Below are 16,976 nucleotides of genomic sequence, written 5' to 3'. Positions count from 1 at the left end.
GCACTGGATAATCGTCGATCGTAGCAATCGAACGCGGCCATCTAGAAACCATAAAGCCGACCGAGCTACGCGGCACGCCATAAACCAACACGTGGATCTAGATACTGCGTAGAGTGAAATGAGAGTTGATAATCAAATACGGAGAAAATCATATTCACTTCGACCGTGCTTTGGACTGTTCAATAACGAACTCGATCGGCTGGACAGGTGTGAAACGCGAGCAAGCAAAAACACGTGTTCCGGGGGGCACCTCATAATTAGCACGCGACTCAAGCCAGAATGATTCACTATGGAGAGGACGTAATAACTAACGAACCAACATTATCGCGTCACCGCTCATTGACCATCGCACCGAATTTTGTTTACATTTCAGATGAGCTACGTTATGCGAATAGTTTAGCTGCACGCGTTTCAAAAAACCGATCTTTGCACCGTGTATGCTTCGTCTTGTTTCACTGCGTATACTGGGTGTCCCACGCGACCGAGAAAAATGTTTTTCGCTCTCTTGAAAGAGGGCGTGTAAGAGTTGCGCGAAACACTCTGTATAGCGACAACTGCCACATAAAAATAACACGCGGGATAGCTCTAATCGTTCCCATGCGATAAATTCGAATCGATGAATTGTTCAACACACGTGTCACAACAATCGCGTTTACGAGAATAAGAATGATAGTACATACATTGTTCTGCAAGGCACGACATTGTGTATCGTTGAAATCTTTTTCCTCTCGTTAATCCGTGACAAGCATGGAGTAATGAACAAGTAGGCGTACACGATGCGTCGAGCGTGCACGGATGTGTTTTCGCGGCCTAAGAACGCCCCCTTTCTTCTCTTTCAGTTATGTTGTTTTGTTTCGTGCCCGTGGAGACTCGCGTTTACGCGGCCCCGGAGGCGCGGTTATTTTCAGCGCCAATTATTCACGAGTACATGATGAAATTTTGAAACCGCGTGCCTCTCGTCGAATCCAGGTTAAGCCGGTGATTGTAAGGAAGATCTTTGCGTGGATCAATCGGCGTCATTGAAACGCCGCTACACGAGACTTCGAACTTTTCACGAGTGCCAACGTTCAGTACGTATATATGTGTGTGCGTGCCTATACATATGTGCACGCGAGTAAACGTATGGTGTTCATTGTGAAGTACGATCGAGCACACGTAGGCGGGTACTTTGCGAATTCTTTCCTGAAACTCGATTCGAATAACAAAATAAAAATTTCGTACGAACAGCTTCGTCCAATGTTCAGGAAAATTCGAGAAGACGAAACTACGTTGTTGTTCTCCGCTTATCTCATGCAGAGCGAGTCTCAACTGCTAACAGATATGACGTCACGGTGAAAATTCTGCGCGAAGAGTGTAATGCGTAAAATGCGAAATATGATGCGTAGAAAGAAACACGGAGGAAACAAATTAATCTGAATGATACGTATGCGTAATACGTATCGGTAGAAACATAACGAACGCTTGATTAGTCACGACACGGTTAGCGACTTCTCGTATATTGTACCTCTCACTAGACAGGAGTCAAAACACGAAACGCGACGAAGAAAGAGTTCGCTGCGACGTTCGCATCGGATTTCACCGCAATTGCTCAACGCACCGGTGATGCCGACTGTTCTCAAGTGCCTACGCGCGGTTCTGGAATAAACATAACACAAGAAGCACCGGTTGCAGAATTTAACGTTTCCAACCAAGTTCCGTGGCCTGTACATGACGGGTGAAAAGTAAATCAGCCTTGACAGTGGCGGAAACCGTAGTTTCCCTGTCAAGTTTAAAGCCGTCGATCGATCGACGGCAAAATCTAATCCCCGTCGACTATGAGTCTCGAAACGCACGGCGAGACGACCAGTGAGCTAACCCGGCCGATTTCCGCGGTCACTGTTCACCGTTAGATTCGCCAGTGTTCCGATTACCGCTTCGTGGCTGTTCACTGTCAACCGTGCAGACAATGACCGACCCATTCCCCCTCCCTCTTGTAAAGGGCCCCCAGGGACGCGCACACACGAGGCAGAGAGCAATTAAATCCGAGCAAGCCGCGCATACGCACGTTCGGTGCTCTCTTCGTTTCGTTTATTTACGTGTCGCGACGGAAGGGAATGAGAAAGCAGAGAAAGACGATCAAAGTCTAAGAGAAACGAGTCGACCTACTAAAAAGTCGTCGTCAATACCGTTGCACACGCTCAACGGAATGTACAGTTAACCCGTTAGCATCTCCTCAGGGCCGTATAGTGTAATTTCGGCGACGCTCTCTCTCTCTCTCTCTCTCTCGTGCAGGATACGCACCGTTTCGTTGCTCGTACATACAATAGAATCAGATTCGCGGTGAGAAGAGAGGCCCACGAAGGCCGGAGAGGCAAAGAATGACATGCTCGCGCACACATTCGCTGTCTCGCTCACCTGACTTTTCCGCCACAGAATTGGCACTTCGAGCCCTGCCAACCCTCGTGGCACACGCAGGTGCCATTGACACAGTCCCCGTTGACGCAACTGTCCGTGTCGCAGGTCGTATCCGTCGTCAGCGACGACGAGGAGGAGGAGGCGGCCGCGGTTACGTGCACCACCCAGCAGATCAGCGCCGCCCACAGTATCGGCCACGGCACCGCAATTACACCGCACTGATCCCGTACCACCTCACGGCACTGCCCTTTCCGACGGTACTTCGATTTATATAGGAACAAAAACATCTGCACGACCTCTGCCATTTTGATGGGCTTCCATGTCAGAGACAATGGCCGACGGCGACGCACCGGACCAGATACATATGGGCACCTTCTGACTCGCGTTTCGATGCGAAACTCGCTTAATAGCTCTGCGCGCTGCCGAAGTCGAGAGTGCGGTCGCCACCGCGCGGCTCCCACGGTGTCGCAACCATAGGTCACGACACTTGCCGGACTTTTATCTAGATGCTGAACTCAAACGAGTATTTTGAATCCAATAGTTGCATGGAATATCACGAGATAGCGCTTCGAGCAGAGCATGTCATTGGTAGAATTTTCCCGCATGATTCGAACCTTTGACAATGCAATTGCTAATCTAATTTCTAATATTATTTACCAATAGAATACTATTAATGAAAATTACGATAGAAAAAGAAGGAATAGAATACTTTAATTAGAAATTTATCGTTTTTTGTTTTAGAAAATATTGATTGGTAAGATAAATTTACCATCATAGTACAGGAAGTTGTTCATAGATGTCAGAGTAGTATAAATTGGCGGCATCTCGTAGACTGTAGACTATCTGCTAGTTCCTCAGTTGACGCTACGCTGTTGAATCCCCACCTTTTTCCTGACATTGCGCCGTAATTTGTCCAGGTGGATATACCATTTTGGTGGCAAGCAACGTGGGCAAAGCAACGGCAGTAACGAAGACAACTTCGTGTGATAAAGCTGTTGTATAGTGATACGTAAACATTCACTAGTAATCGTAGCAGTCGCGGCATTTCCGACTGTTACATGTCACTCCGTGATTTCTCCGGAATTTTTGCACCAAATTTCGTGGACTGCTTTCCACAAATTTTATTCATAATTGAGTAGGATATAATTACGTCGCACTTCACGTATCTTTGAATCCTTGTAGTAAGTTAACACGAATACGAAAAGAACTTAATAGTTTGTTACACATGTTTGGTCACCCATGTCGTTGTACCTTTTTAATTCAATTCTTGTAATATCTGTCAATTTTAAAAATTAACGTTTGGAATTTTTTTTTACGAAATAGGATATTGTTTCGTGATATTTCTTCTTGTTTTAAATTGTTCTTTTGTACGATAGAAGAATCGATACAATGTTTAAATTAGTTTTTTCACTTCTACGTTATCAGACATGTACCTGTTTCAATCCCATCCCTATATTCCTGGATCCTTTTGACATCGAAAAAATTCAAAATTGAAATTGAAATTTGATTCAAAAATGTCAGGAAGGAAAGGAAGGGGGAAGAGGAAAAGACGTATCGATGAGTACGAACTTCGTAGAGAGTTAAGAAAGCAGGGACCAAGGAGAGATTCGTCAGAAGACGAGCTCGTAATGTCTAAAGTGATATTACCGGAACATCCTGAGGAAATCAGGATCGGCGGTATCGAAGGGTGAGTAATAAAAAATTTTTTTTTATCATTTTGTCAAAAACTTCTCTCGAATTATAAAACTTGTTGACATTTGCGATTTAAACAATCCCCTCGTGCAGACACAGCTGTAGCTAATAAAGAATCCATCATTTTTTTTTACGAAAACAGCACGTCCCGCTCGACTTTTATATAAAAATATACATCGATTTTGATTATATGCGTGTTGAATTTACAACATATTTCAGAATTACGTAAAAAATATTTCTCTAATCACGTAATTGCTACCATATTGTGTAATATCAAGTTTTGAAAAAGTGCTCAGAATTTACCAATTATTTGTCACTAGGAAAAAGGTAATGAAAGTTTTTCTTTTCCTCTCGCTTCGTTATTAATTTCGAAGTTTAATTCTTTGAAAAATGACTCTAATGGTAGAATACAATATATTTTAGTACATTTCTAACAAAATAATTCGATGTTAGGTAAATTTGTCAAACGTTTTTGCAAATCTTGAGAGACACTCTAAAGAAGGAGAGCAATCGATAGTGTGATCGATACTTAACGATCGTAAGGCGTGGATATATTCCTTATCAAACTTCCTTGTAATTCAAACGGAAAAATGGAAAAAATATACACTTATCGATATTTATTGAAATAAGTAAACACAGATAACGAAGACTTTTTGTCTAAAAACAGATGTTTTACTATTTTTTGTTTTGAAAACGTCTCGATGTCAGCTTACAAGATTACATAATCACAAATATATGTTTTCATTTTAAAACTTTTTTACAGGGTTTTTCAAGATTATTGCAAGGTTAAAAATATGTCAGAACAGTATGTCGCCCTTTATACCCTACAACTTTCGTCTGAAACATTTTTTGGTATCATTCGTAGTTTTCGAGATATGTACATATTTCCTGGTTCTGAGATAAACCGGACATACTGTAGAAGCACAGTTATCAGCTGGTGTGTATTTACCATTGAACTTTTGTACTATAATTGTTTGCAGATTCACTTTACCCGATACGTTATCATATTACCAAGAATGAAATAAAATTAGAGATCTGCTGAAATAAAATATTGCATTATTTGATTAGAGTTAACATACGAATATAACAGCAACGATAAAACTCGATATATTTTTGTCGATATATCGTCGATAATTCGAAATATTCGATATTGTGACGTATGCAATTTCAGTCTACTCGCTTCACGATGTAGCCTGAACGTTCGCGAAAGCAATTGACAGTCTACATCGACTATGATTAACTTAACTGATTCAAACAGGGCCTGATTAACTCAACTGATTCAAACAGGGCCTGGATTAACTCAACTGATTCAAACAGGGCCTGCATACTTTCTACTTCTAACCTCCATATACAGGGTGTCCGGTGAGGTGTGATATTTTTTATTCAGAAAAACCTGTTGAACATGTGGGCGAAGTTTGTTGAATACCTCACCGGACACCCACTATAGTTTCATGTGCACGATCGATTTATTGCGTTAGAAAATAACGAAATGATGGAAAACGGGTCATAGACTCAGCCAACTATCGAATAACGAATTAACACGTTAACATGATGAATTTAATAATCCCCAGAGGCGCGACATGTTCTACGCTATTTATCATCGATGGACAAGGGACGCCATTAACGGAAATTAAAGGGCCGAGTACCAATCACTGGGTAATTAAATAATCTAACATTTTAATCACCATTTTCATCTCTTCTGTTCTTGTAAAAGCAACAAGAATAAAATGACAAACAAGTTATTTTTCTGCATAGTATATAGGAATGGAAGAAACAACCGCCAGAATCAATGCTATGGTGGAAAGAGGGAAACAGTCGATAGGGATGTCCGAGTCCATTCCTTTAGATAGCTTGGTAGTTATTAAATAGTTAACTGTATCGATGACAAAATTGCCTGTAAAATTCTATGAAAAGTAATCGTTCTTATCGTTACTGGAATTAAATGAATAACTTTATTTCAATATCTAATCAGGTTTTTGGAAATGATACAAGAGAAATATCCAAATGCTGCTAAGGCCATTTTCGTCAGTTCAGATACTATGGGTAGCCTCAAAACTGCTTTAGATACTGGTGGAATTGTTTTAATTGCCGGTACTGGTAGCAACGGGTTGTTGATCCAGCCTGATAGAACAATTGCAAGGTGCGGCGGATGGGGACATTTTATGGGAGACGAAGGCAGTGGTAGGTGGTGGGAGTAGCGGATGTAATTTAGGATAGTGGGGGTAATGGCCTTGAATGACCAATATATTCAGCCGAGACTATAATATACAAGAATCACGAGTACTATTTATTATTCATCCTGCATAATTTGTACGAATATGAATTTCTAGCCATGTGGATCGCTGTTAGAGCTTGTAAATACGTGTTCGATCATCTCGATGATTTGGCACAATCACCTAAACCCATAAATTACGTGTGGCCAGCTATGAGGCATTATTTCAATGCAACTTGCACGGATGATATGTTGCCACATTTTTATAAGAACTTTAATAAAACCACTTTCGCTAAGTTCACGAAGGAGATTGTGATAGGCTGTGAAAAGAAAGATCCCCTTTGTTTGCATCTTCTTAAGGAAAATGGGAGAATGCTTGCAAAACATATCATAGCTCTTGCGAAGAAGGCCCATAATGTAAACCATTTGTTTCTGTTTATAAAGCAAAGTATGAATTTCAATATCTAATTATACGAAATGTTGTTCTACAGGAACTTAAGTTAGCTCATGGTGGATTAAAGGTTGTCTGCGTTGGATCCGTTTGGAAATCGTGGGATTTAATGAAAAACGCTTTCCTCGATGAAATTCACGAGTCTAAAGCTGTGGATGAATTAAGTATGATCCGTTTGACAGTATCGGCTGCGTTGGGCGCCTGTTACCTTGCCACTGAACAAATCAATTGGGTGTTTACGAAACCCTACGAAAAGAACATGGAAGTATTCTATCGCTACAAACGCGAGAATTACGTGAAACCGCTAGAAGATTCGACAGAGTCGAATGTAGTATTTGTTCCTTGCAGCGACGTAAAGAAGGATTAGAGAAATTAAAGATACAAATGGCAATAACTATTGTATTTAATGCGCGTATTATGTACAATTTTTTGATGAAATATATTTTACAGGAGCAAATATACAGAAATTTAAAACAATAAACCTATCACTTAATTTATATAACAATTGACATTCTTTATCGTTTAATCTGACATCAGTTAATAATTTGGTCGCTAACGTTGCTGTATCGAATGCTAAAACATCGATCGTTCAATCTTTTCTTGATAAATCGTAAGAGTGGTAGGAAAGAATGATACTGAAAACAATTTGGGATTGGTTAATCTGCACATTTACATTCGTTCTTAGGACAGTCGGATATTTGTTTCTTATTTGTATCAGTTTTACATTTTTTATCGCATTTACCAGCCTGTTGATAATGATAACCCTGCATATGCTTGGTTATACATTTCCAAATGATTATGATGACTGATTTAATTAGAGGTACTTATACTTTCAGTTATTTATCATTTATTAAATAAGAAAAATTGTCGAGATAATTGTAATAGGAGTGAAATAATAATGTTTAAAAGTCAAATATAACAAGTATTTGAAAAATATATTTTGACACGATATCACAATTTATTGTGTACATAATTAACGTTTGTAATGCGAATGCACATTACTCAGGTCATATCTTGCATTCATCATGCTTGGATTGAAGTTTTCTCACATTCTTTTTAAGCACCAAGCACTGAATTCATGTTTATCACAACGTAATTTTTTATTTTTTTCTAAAATAAAGAAATATTTTCCACTTATTTTTTTTTCTACATATATTAACCCGTTAAACATGAACATAGAACTTGGTATCAGTGTAACAAATATTCTTTCTATATTTAACAATTTAAGGTACGCTCGTCAAAATATACATAACGTTCTCAACAATCATCATTATGCTAATATAATATATATATATACGCGTGTGTATCCTCTACAGAGTGATGCAACATGACGAAATACTTTTACGTTCGTTTAGAACTATATATAATCTCTACTTGTCATGAAATTCAACGGATCGACAATTAATAGAGATGTTGATATTTTACAAGCAAAGGGCTTCTTTAATTACAATAAACTTTTTTTATATCCCAAACAGGAATTAACTATATATCGATATACGTAGATATTATTTTCATATAACTCTATATAGACATAAATTTTGATACGAATAAACTCTTGTCTATGGTATCGTTCATATAATATTACATTCTATATACATTTACATATTCGAGTGTGTATTCCCAATTCAGAATTCTACTTTCATATAATTCATGAATTTTTTTAAAGATTTAAAATATTATTGCTATACATTATTTATAATATAAACATGCGATCATTGACGCGAACTTGTGACGAAGTTCTATACTTTCGCTATTCGAATACTAATCGGAAACGTTTTGTATTTATCCTTCGTCTCGCTACGAACACGTTCGATCAATGTTTCAAGTCAAATATCTCTATAAGTAGTGGTTCTACCCTCGATGGATTTAAATTAAGATAAACTCCAACCACTTCATTGTTTAATCTATGAAGATCAGAAATCTTTTGAATTAATTTCAAAAACATGGATTTGGCTTCACATCCAGGGTACACACTTTCCAGATAACGTCTGAGCAAGTAATAATAAGAATTCTATAAAAGAAATTCATTATTAGAATACATATACTTTCTTAACATTATTTTTAACAAAGTATCAGACTTACTTGCTCCAATTTAATCACATCGTTATGCACCACTTTCGGCCTGTCCGGTGTGAACAGAGCAATTGCACTTAAAATTAAAATAATATTCTCATCCCTCCATCTGGGATCGAAACTCCTAATAAATCTTGTATGTTCTGCATAAAGATTTCCTTTCACTTCCTTTAAAACGTCCACTTTTATATTGGACATACTCTCCTGACTATGTGGTATCCACCACATATCCTTCTCGACGTCGTAATTGAGCGCTGATCTTAAAATCATCATTTCCGTGCAGCCTCCTTTTAAAAGAGCTATCTGATCCTCTTGACACATATTCTTGAAGGCATTTATCTTTTTCGCCATTTTAATTAAACGTCTTATGGCAATGGCAGTAAGATTTATAACATCTAACAGCGCCGGGTCTGATCGACTGAAATTATTCTGAAATAATGAATAACTAATTTTAGTAAATGTAACCACCTGGAACGTATTTTTTTACATTACAAAAACAAAATAGTACCTTAAATTTACAATCTTCTCCTATTAAATTTGTTATATCCTCATCTAAAGGAGCTAATAATGCTTTGTTAGCTACTATTAATTCATTTAACTTTGCTCTTTCAGCATCATTCAATACCCTTCTGGTCTCCATACCACCAAGAGCAGAATATGCTGAAAACTCTAATTTAATTGCCTCACAAAGAATAGACTCAATGGAATTTGCAGCAATTGGTACTCTGAAATGTAATCCATAGTTTGGCATGCTGTATAATGTTGATTTTTTAGACCCTAAATAAACGTGAATTTCATCTGTACCTTTGTACATCTTGAAGTACATCTGTTGTTACATCTGATATACTTCTATTCCAATCGTTACTACTACTCGGTTCATTGCGTTGTTTTACGCATTCTTCCTGACAGGAGTTCGTTATTAAATCGGTCAAAATTGGATTCTCTACTTGTTTCTGTTTAACTTTGAATGTCGATTTAAACAGGCGATTCGAATTATTAATAAATTTTCCATCATCTTTAAAAGGTACATTTACATCCTTTTCGGATGTTACCTCTTTCTCCGCAGTGACTCCGTTTTCTTTGAAAAATTGCGACATTTGAGGATCTGCCTCTAATTTACTAATAACAACAGGATCTGTCATGATCTTTAAAAGTAATTCCTCGTTTTGGAATACTTTCGTAATAAAATTCGAATTATTAACAAGCTTTGTGATCCTAGTGGAATCTTCGGTGAGCTTACTGTTGACTAAATTATCCTCTCTTGGAGGTATTTCCTTGCTCTGTTTCTGACTAGCTGCTGGTTCCTCTGAACAAATCTGTATACCCATATGGATTCCTGAGTTCACATCCATATTTGTTTTCTTATAGTGTGATGTGTGATTAATAAACTGGGAGTTTTGTACAGGACTACAATCAAACTTATTGTAACAAGATGCATTATCAAATTCAGGAGAATATTTCAAAGAATCATTGTTGGCAGAAGTAAACTCAGAATTTAAGTCTAACATATTTTGCTCAAATTTCCTGGAACTTATTGCTGACTTTTTGTCCTTTTCTAAACTATGAGAGAGAGGTTTAACTTTGTCAAACCTTTCTTGATTTTGTAGGGGAGAATTTGAATCAATTCCTATTCTTTCTACATCAGTTTCACTCTCTTCATGTGGTGGTGAAGCATGATCGTAACTTTCAAAATTGGAATTTGAATTGTGGGAAGAGTCTTTCATCATATCTAATGTCTTGGACCCACTTATAGCTCCATTTTCTGGTGGACTAGAAGGACTTGGAACACTTGCAGCTGTCACTGGGCTGAAGCTTTCTGTTACGTTTTGTCTATTTGCATCTAAGTCTATATACTTCCTATCAGACTCCCAAAAGCATGTATCTGATGTAGTTGATGCAACTGAATTAACAGACATAGAAGTGTCATCAAAGTTGCAATCATCTATGGAACCTTTCTTAACTTTTGATGGCTTTGAAACGTCCAGTGTTGGCCTTTTTTTTGCACGATTCTGTTCTATCTTTTGTCTCTTCAGTACCTTGTCCTCTTCAGACATAATATGTTCTTTCCTCATTCCTATACTGAAGCACTTGTCTAAACGACATTTTTGACAGAAACGTCTGGTGACTGGTGTGATGTTACAATTCTCGGTGAAAGGACACCTAAAATCCTGCAAAAATGCAATGAAAATCCCTAATGAAATAATTTCAACCAAGCAACAGCATCTTTTATTACTTAACAAGCAATTCAAGAAAGACTACAAACACTGACATCTTTTCTGTTGTCCCATCACTTTACTGTCATTACTTAATTCAATTCAAATTTGGTATCTACAGTGACGCCACCTTTCCCTATCATGATATTTAACTTGAATGAAAAAGAAAAAAAAAACAAACGTAGTAACCAGACGTAACTTGTAATGCACATAAGAACAGTATATCAAACATCCAATATCTAAATTGCTGGTCAAAGAATAAAGTTCTGAATCCATGCGAACGATTGTCAGGAATGAAACGCAAGTAGATGTGGGACTTTCGGGTTAGTCACCTTGTTTTTCAAAGCATTCCGTCGAAAGAAAGCCTTGCAGCTTTCGCACGACACCGCGTTGAAATTGTAGCCGAGCGCGCGATCGCCACACACACCGCATATTTTGCTCGCCTCCCTCGCCGGCTGTTCATCTTCCATTTCTCCCGGGAACGATATTTCATGCGACTGACACTTATCTAACGCACCATTATTCCCGCTCGGAATTACGCTTCTGCAACAACTGACTCATGTCAGCGTTGTTTTTATCAACGCACTGTCTGCGGAGACAACGGAGCAAAACGGAACTGTCCCCGGGTCGCGATTTTCACGGGACCAGTATCATTTTCGTTCCAACGCCCCGGATCCGCGAGATACCGCTTCAAAAGCTTTAAGTGACAACCTAAATGGACCTCTCAATTGGCGTTCAGTTACGAGCAGTTAACGGGGCGGTGCGCACAAACCCGTCGTGTGTTTCGTTACTACATCCTCCCACGGTATTGCCCGATCTTCGACAGCAACACGATGTTACAAAAATAACTAGCCCCACCGAGTCTAGGGAATTTTTAAAATCCATAATTCTTTACCAACAAGATGGATTTAGTAAACGCGGATTCCCGCGCAAACACACACCACTCGAATCGTGTTCTCAATCCTCGATCTTTGATAACATATGCTTTGGCTCGTCAGAGAGTTCGATAATACAAGGACGAATTTCGTGTTCTCATTGTAGAAAAGATAGTACGAAATGTATATACGTGGCACATTTCATCGCGCAATAAGTGTGTGTTCGGTTTTCGCTAGAAAATTATCATCGGTGCGATTAATTGCGATAACGCATCTAGCTTCTACGTGTAATGACACTGTTTCTATCACGGGTGATTAGATTAGGTAATTGTGAAATAAATCGAACGTTTTTTTATGAATAATATACACACTTAGGATGAATCGTGATTCAATGTCGTGTATACCGTGTTATCGAGGAATATCGGATGCGCGAAACGTCTTCTGTTATGCTCCTCTTAATTGTGTTGCTGTCGTTGAGTAACTGGTTCAAAGTTCACGCGCACACAGGTTCACCGCGTAAATCCACCGTCTATCAAGGTTGATATCGGGAATATTAAGTATATCGTACGTCGTAAACTTCACACTATATTATATCGCATTGATCCCTATCATTGCTGTGATCGACGAACAAAATTCTCACGATCGAAGATCACTTACAACCGCCTAATATAAAACTGCTTGTAGATCTGGAAAGTTGAAAACTCGATCGTTAGACTGTTTACTTAATTGGTGTTATCGTTATCAATCGTCGAACGTAGTTCGAGATAATTGCTGTCGAGTAAATTGTTGACTTACCAATTCGTATTCGTTACTTTCAATCGCGGCGTCCGTACTGATAAACGGGAAACCGTGTAGATTGCATATGAAAGATTAATTGATTCTGCGCACGCACGATTGCTTTTTCATTTTCGGCTAAAGATTTCGATAGAAAATTTTTAATAATTCAGACGAAAAAGTACCTTTTTGAAGGAAAAACTTTTTTCAAAACAATGTTTTTTTATTTCTTTCCGTAACATGGAAAAATAAAAACGAACCGATTGCAATGTACAGGGTGACCCATATTAATCTGTGCATCGATATATTTTGGAAGTATATACTTAAGTACATTTATATTTTCTTGAAACATAGCACTTGAAGTTAGCACACTTTTAGCCGCAATGTTTACAATAGTCTATTAAGTAATTAGTAGTAGTTAAATCTAATCAAGTGTCATTATTATAGTAAGGTTGACTATTGTAAAGCACCATTGAATTTGACCTTGAGGTATCTTAACACTGTAATTCCTTAAATCAATTAATATCAAATAGCGACTTTTAGATAATCTTGAAATGTACATCCATTAATATTTTTCTTTCTTATTTCAATATTTTCTTCATGATAATGTGCATATAAATTACACCAAGTCATCTTGGTGTTTTTTATATTATTCTTATTAACATAACACGTTTCTATAACCAAATGAGTTGTTCTTTTGTGTAGAAAATAGGGGTAAAGCTTGGTTATTGTATATTGGGTCTAATAAAATTTATTTTCTTACACGTAGAACCATAATAAATCAAAATAAAATGCGATACAAAAGATCCTTGATACTAAATTCTACCTGGCATATAATCTTCGAACGAAATTATCCTATTTACAAATTCGTAGTTTACAGTATCACTCAATTTTCGTAATTTCACATTCTTGAATTTCTTTCTAAATAATAAAAAAGAAAAAAAGCGAACAACTTACAAACAACGAGTACACGTACAAAATCATTAATTACTGATATGTGCATAAAGTGACTATTCTTTTCATTACAGTAGTAACATTCGTTATACATGTATGTATATATGTATATCAAGACTTTCGAAATTTGAACATTCTTAATATTAGCAAAAATACCATTTGTAAACGTTCGTATTAAAAATATACGCGCGTAAAAATCACTTCGCGAGAGATCCATCTTTCCACGCATCTAAACGTTTCCATAAGTGTGTACGATAGTTCGTGTAAATGCATCAGAGCCTTATAAAAAATATACAAAATGTGAAGTTTCAACGTCTCGCGGGTACGAAAAGGCACTTGTCGAATAAATACATGCACGTCATCGTCAGAGATTCAGTCTCTTTCGAAATTCCCGGCCAGGCAGTGTTTTCGGGTTGCACAAGCTGGTTGGTTTCATGCTTTTAGAAACTTATTTTGGCGGTGAATCGGTCAATTTCGTGCTTCCTATTTTCACTCCTCCGCTATGGAGCACTAATTCCTCCCTTTTGTGGAACATCACGATTTCTTCAACATTAGTGAACGACTGTTCGTTCGCTTTTGCCGAGCCTAATGCATACCTATAGGCAAAATAAATATTCCTCAATTTTCTTTCATTTTTATCAATCAAACCTTTCGTTCTTCTCTCAGAAAAAAATTCTTGGAACAGAATTTTTCAGTTTAAAAAATATTCAAAATTATTTCTAAGCAATTTCAATTAGATGTATCTTTCCTTTTTGCAGGATAAGTCCAGTATCTGATAGAGATATGTACAGACAAAGGATGTTGAAGTATGAAAGTTCTTTACCTATTGTCAGGCCTCTTTCTGACTGGAACATTGCACACTCTGTCCTTGTACCAGAGGACCAGAACCAGAGGATTGTTCACATTTGTAGAGGATGGTCTCAGAAGAAAATATCCATCTTGAGGGTTGCCGTAAGTACTTTCTAAACATAGCAAATCAATCCACAATCGGTATATAACCAGACTATGGAACATGTCTCTGGTTACATTCATAGAACCAAGTCTATTCTTGTACTCACGTTCTTTGATAAGATTTGTTGATTGTTGCCTGGTAACATTGTGAAACCAAGACTTGTCTATGTAGGATTGTCTCTCAGGTGGTGGTGGCAATGGTCTCGTGGCTCTTTCAGATGACAAAGAAGTATTACTGAGAGAGTGAGGCAGTGTTGCTGATTTCTTCTCAGGAGATCTCTCTGTAAACATCACAGTACACATTAAACAATACATCAAGCACTTAGAAATCTGCCAATGATTCAGAACAAGTTGAATTTCATTCACAAAATGCAGTGCACTTTGAAGGTACACGTATTTCAGTATAGTTTAGGTCAGTGTTTCACTAACTTGCTAAGTTCAGACGAGCTTGAGTGAGGGCTGCCTGAGTCAAACACTCTGAGAGGCTCGCCTGACGGCGAGTTGCAGTATTTAGAGACACGTTTCTCTTTGAGTCCCCTATAATAGTCGTCATTTTCGCAAGACTCGTTTTTATTTCACGTTTTTCACACTGAGACCACAAACTTGTTGCAATTTTTCACGCGTTTAGCAGAAGAATGTGCATGAAAATGTCGTCGTCGGGTCTTCCTCTATTCATGATTACGATTCGAACGAATTTTTTATTATAAAAGCGAGACTCTCCGCGTCGCGTTTAATTTGGAACGCCGGGCACGAAAATAGCGCAGGAGGAAAACAACGTGATAATTCTGAACATTGTAAACAGTACCAGAAGAGACGAGCAGCTTCTTGGAAATACAATTTTACAATTGCTTATTTTTTTTTATAAAATTTAGTAATGGAAAATCGAACACAGTACCGCTAGATATAATTGACGTATTAATCCATCTAAGTATAATTGAAACCTTCTCGTGTAAATCAAAGAGTACTCGTTGAACAGATCTTTAATCTGGACCATTTATGAAAAAAGAGGACGATTTGAGAAGTATTTGAGAGAGGAACTGCAAACGAACCGAACTGCGCGAAATCACTGCACCGACTGGCATTTAACCGGAAAGACCAGCTGGATAAGCCACAAAGCACGGCCATCCGTTGGTCCCTCAGCATGGGGCACGCAGTCTCCTCGGAGCTTAAAAATATATCATAGTGTATTTCAGGTTCGCGTTTCTGTCTTGTTGGGTGTCGTTTCCAATTTAGGAAGAAATGTGCGTCAAGCGTTTCACTGGGAAATCCGATGAGCCAGCTGTTTACACTTAAAGTGTACACAGCTGTGAATTAAATCACGTGGAATTCGCTTGGTAAGAGGTTCTTGTACCTGGCGGGTCAGGTGGTCGGATGTAAAAACACCGTACAAGTCCCCGTTTCATCCTCACTATTATGTCGCACACTTCGTCTACCAAACGAGTAACCAAACCACCCATGAGCTGTTTGCTCAGTCTCAGGTAGAAGCAAGAACTCATTCCATCACAGGGCTTCCTCTTCTGTTCGCGATTATAAATTCTGATAAACTCTAATCAACGTAAGTGTCGGTGTGTCTAAGATAAGTAATCTCTTTGAGAAATTATTCTTTCTTTGTTTCACCGATGTCTTTATAAAAACACTGCACTGGACTCTGTTCTTACTCATATTCTAAATGATTTCCACGGTGTGTTAACGTGTATATCTCGTATGAGAAATTAATTGGATCAATGTAGTAAAATTAGAAATTAATTCTGCTACAGTACGCTGTTTGAAACGACTCGAAATAATGGTAACGATAGTTCGTCCATGACTGGCTTGCAATTGCAATGTGCATCAGGTTGCAGGAGAATCGGTGGCTGGCCATTTGCCACGCACATGTTTATGGGAAGTTAGGCTACCGAGGGCTTTTTATTCTTCCAATTTAATGCAGCCTGCACTTTTTGCCACGGCCTCGTAACACGTTGCACCACCTATCTCCTAACGTCCTCCGCCTAATTTCCCTCTTTTTACATTTACACTGACGTAACAGAGACAGAGAGCCATTGCATGGGAACTATTTTCCTCGTTGTTTACCATTCAGCCTTTCTAGACACGTGAGACGATCCAAATATGGCCATGACGCTTTAAAAAACCATACCAACCCTTTGATTTATCCAAGCTCATTCGACTCGGCGTTGGAGAGGGGGTAGAGAATCGTTGAGAAGGTTTTGCGGGTAGTGGTGGGGGTGCTTCTATGTGCGACATCCTTTGAATAGGATTTAAATAGTACCCACTATCGTGTGGCTGAAAAAACCATAACATTCGTTCAATTTTTTGTTGTGTCAACCATTACAAAATAGCAGAAATGTATACAAGGTGTTTTAAAAATGTATCAGCACTTATATGGAGAA

The 16,976-nt window shown here is 38.2% G+C and overlaps 4 protein-coding genes across 4 annotated transcripts in view; 1 reads left to right on the top strand and 3 right to left on the bottom strand.

Annotated features, from left to right (window-relative positions):
* Positions 1-2,497, bottom strand: part of LOC108580373 (attractin-like protein 1) — a 32,618-nt gene extending 30,121 nt beyond the window's left edge. Inside the window, exon 1 of the mRNA XM_017944112.1 lies at positions 2,395-2,497. The gene's annotated coding sequence lies outside the window, so the exon portion shown is untranslated. The remainder of the gene's footprint in view (positions 1-2,394) is intronic.
* An 874-nt stretch (positions 2,498-3,371) lies between these two features.
* LOC108570230 (N-acetyl-D-glucosamine kinase) lies at positions 3,372-7,197 on the top strand. The gene is given in 7 exon segments (XM_017932051.1): positions 3,372-3,575; positions 3,916-4,081; positions 5,658-5,742; positions 5,842-5,935; positions 6,001-6,267; positions 6,417-6,715; positions 6,790-7,197. Coding segments are annotated over 6 exon segments (1,131 nt in total). The 5' UTR covers positions 3,372-3,575; positions 3,916-4,022; the 3' UTR covers positions 7,117-7,197.
* A 1,170-nt stretch (positions 7,198-8,367) lies between these two features.
* Positions 8,368-11,760, bottom strand: LOC108580353 (nuclear hormone receptor HR96). The gene is made up of 5 exons (XM_017944089.1): positions 11,368-11,760; positions 9,627-10,990; positions 9,331-9,547; positions 8,832-9,251; positions 8,368-8,760 (listed from the first exon to the last, which is right to left on the bottom strand). Exons 1-5 carry the CDS (start codon positions 11,503-11,505, stop codon positions 8,563-8,565), a joined length of 2,337 nt encoding a protein of 778 aa, XP_017799578.1. The 5' UTR covers positions 11,506-11,760; the 3' UTR covers positions 8,368-8,562.
* A 2,326-nt stretch (positions 11,761-14,086) lies between these two features.
* LOC108580226 (lymphocyte cytosolic protein 2-like) overlaps positions 14,087-16,976 on the bottom strand; it is an 8,116-nt gene continuing 5,226 nt past the window's right edge. The window contains exons 6-9 of the mRNA XM_017943939.1: positions 16,728-16,869; positions 14,697-14,870; positions 14,462-14,600; positions 14,087-14,234 (exon numbers count right to left, since the gene is read on the bottom strand). Coding sequence (XP_017799428.1) covers positions 14,087-14,234; positions 14,462-14,600; positions 14,697-14,870; positions 16,728-16,869 — 603 coding nt within the window. The remainder of the gene's footprint in view (positions 14,235-14,461; positions 14,601-14,696; positions 14,871-16,727; positions 16,870-16,976) is intronic.

The sequence above is a fragment of the Habropoda laboriosa genome, unplaced genomic scaffold, assembly GCF_001263275.1.
Source record: "Habropoda laboriosa isolate 0110345459 unplaced genomic scaffold, ASM126327v1 scaffold23, whole genome shotgun sequence".
Classification (NCBI taxonomy): Eukaryota; Metazoa; Arthropoda; class Insecta; order Hymenoptera; family Apidae; genus Habropoda; species Habropoda laboriosa.
Note: the sequence above shows the minus strand (reverse complement) of the source record. Positions and strands in the feature narration are given on the sequence as shown.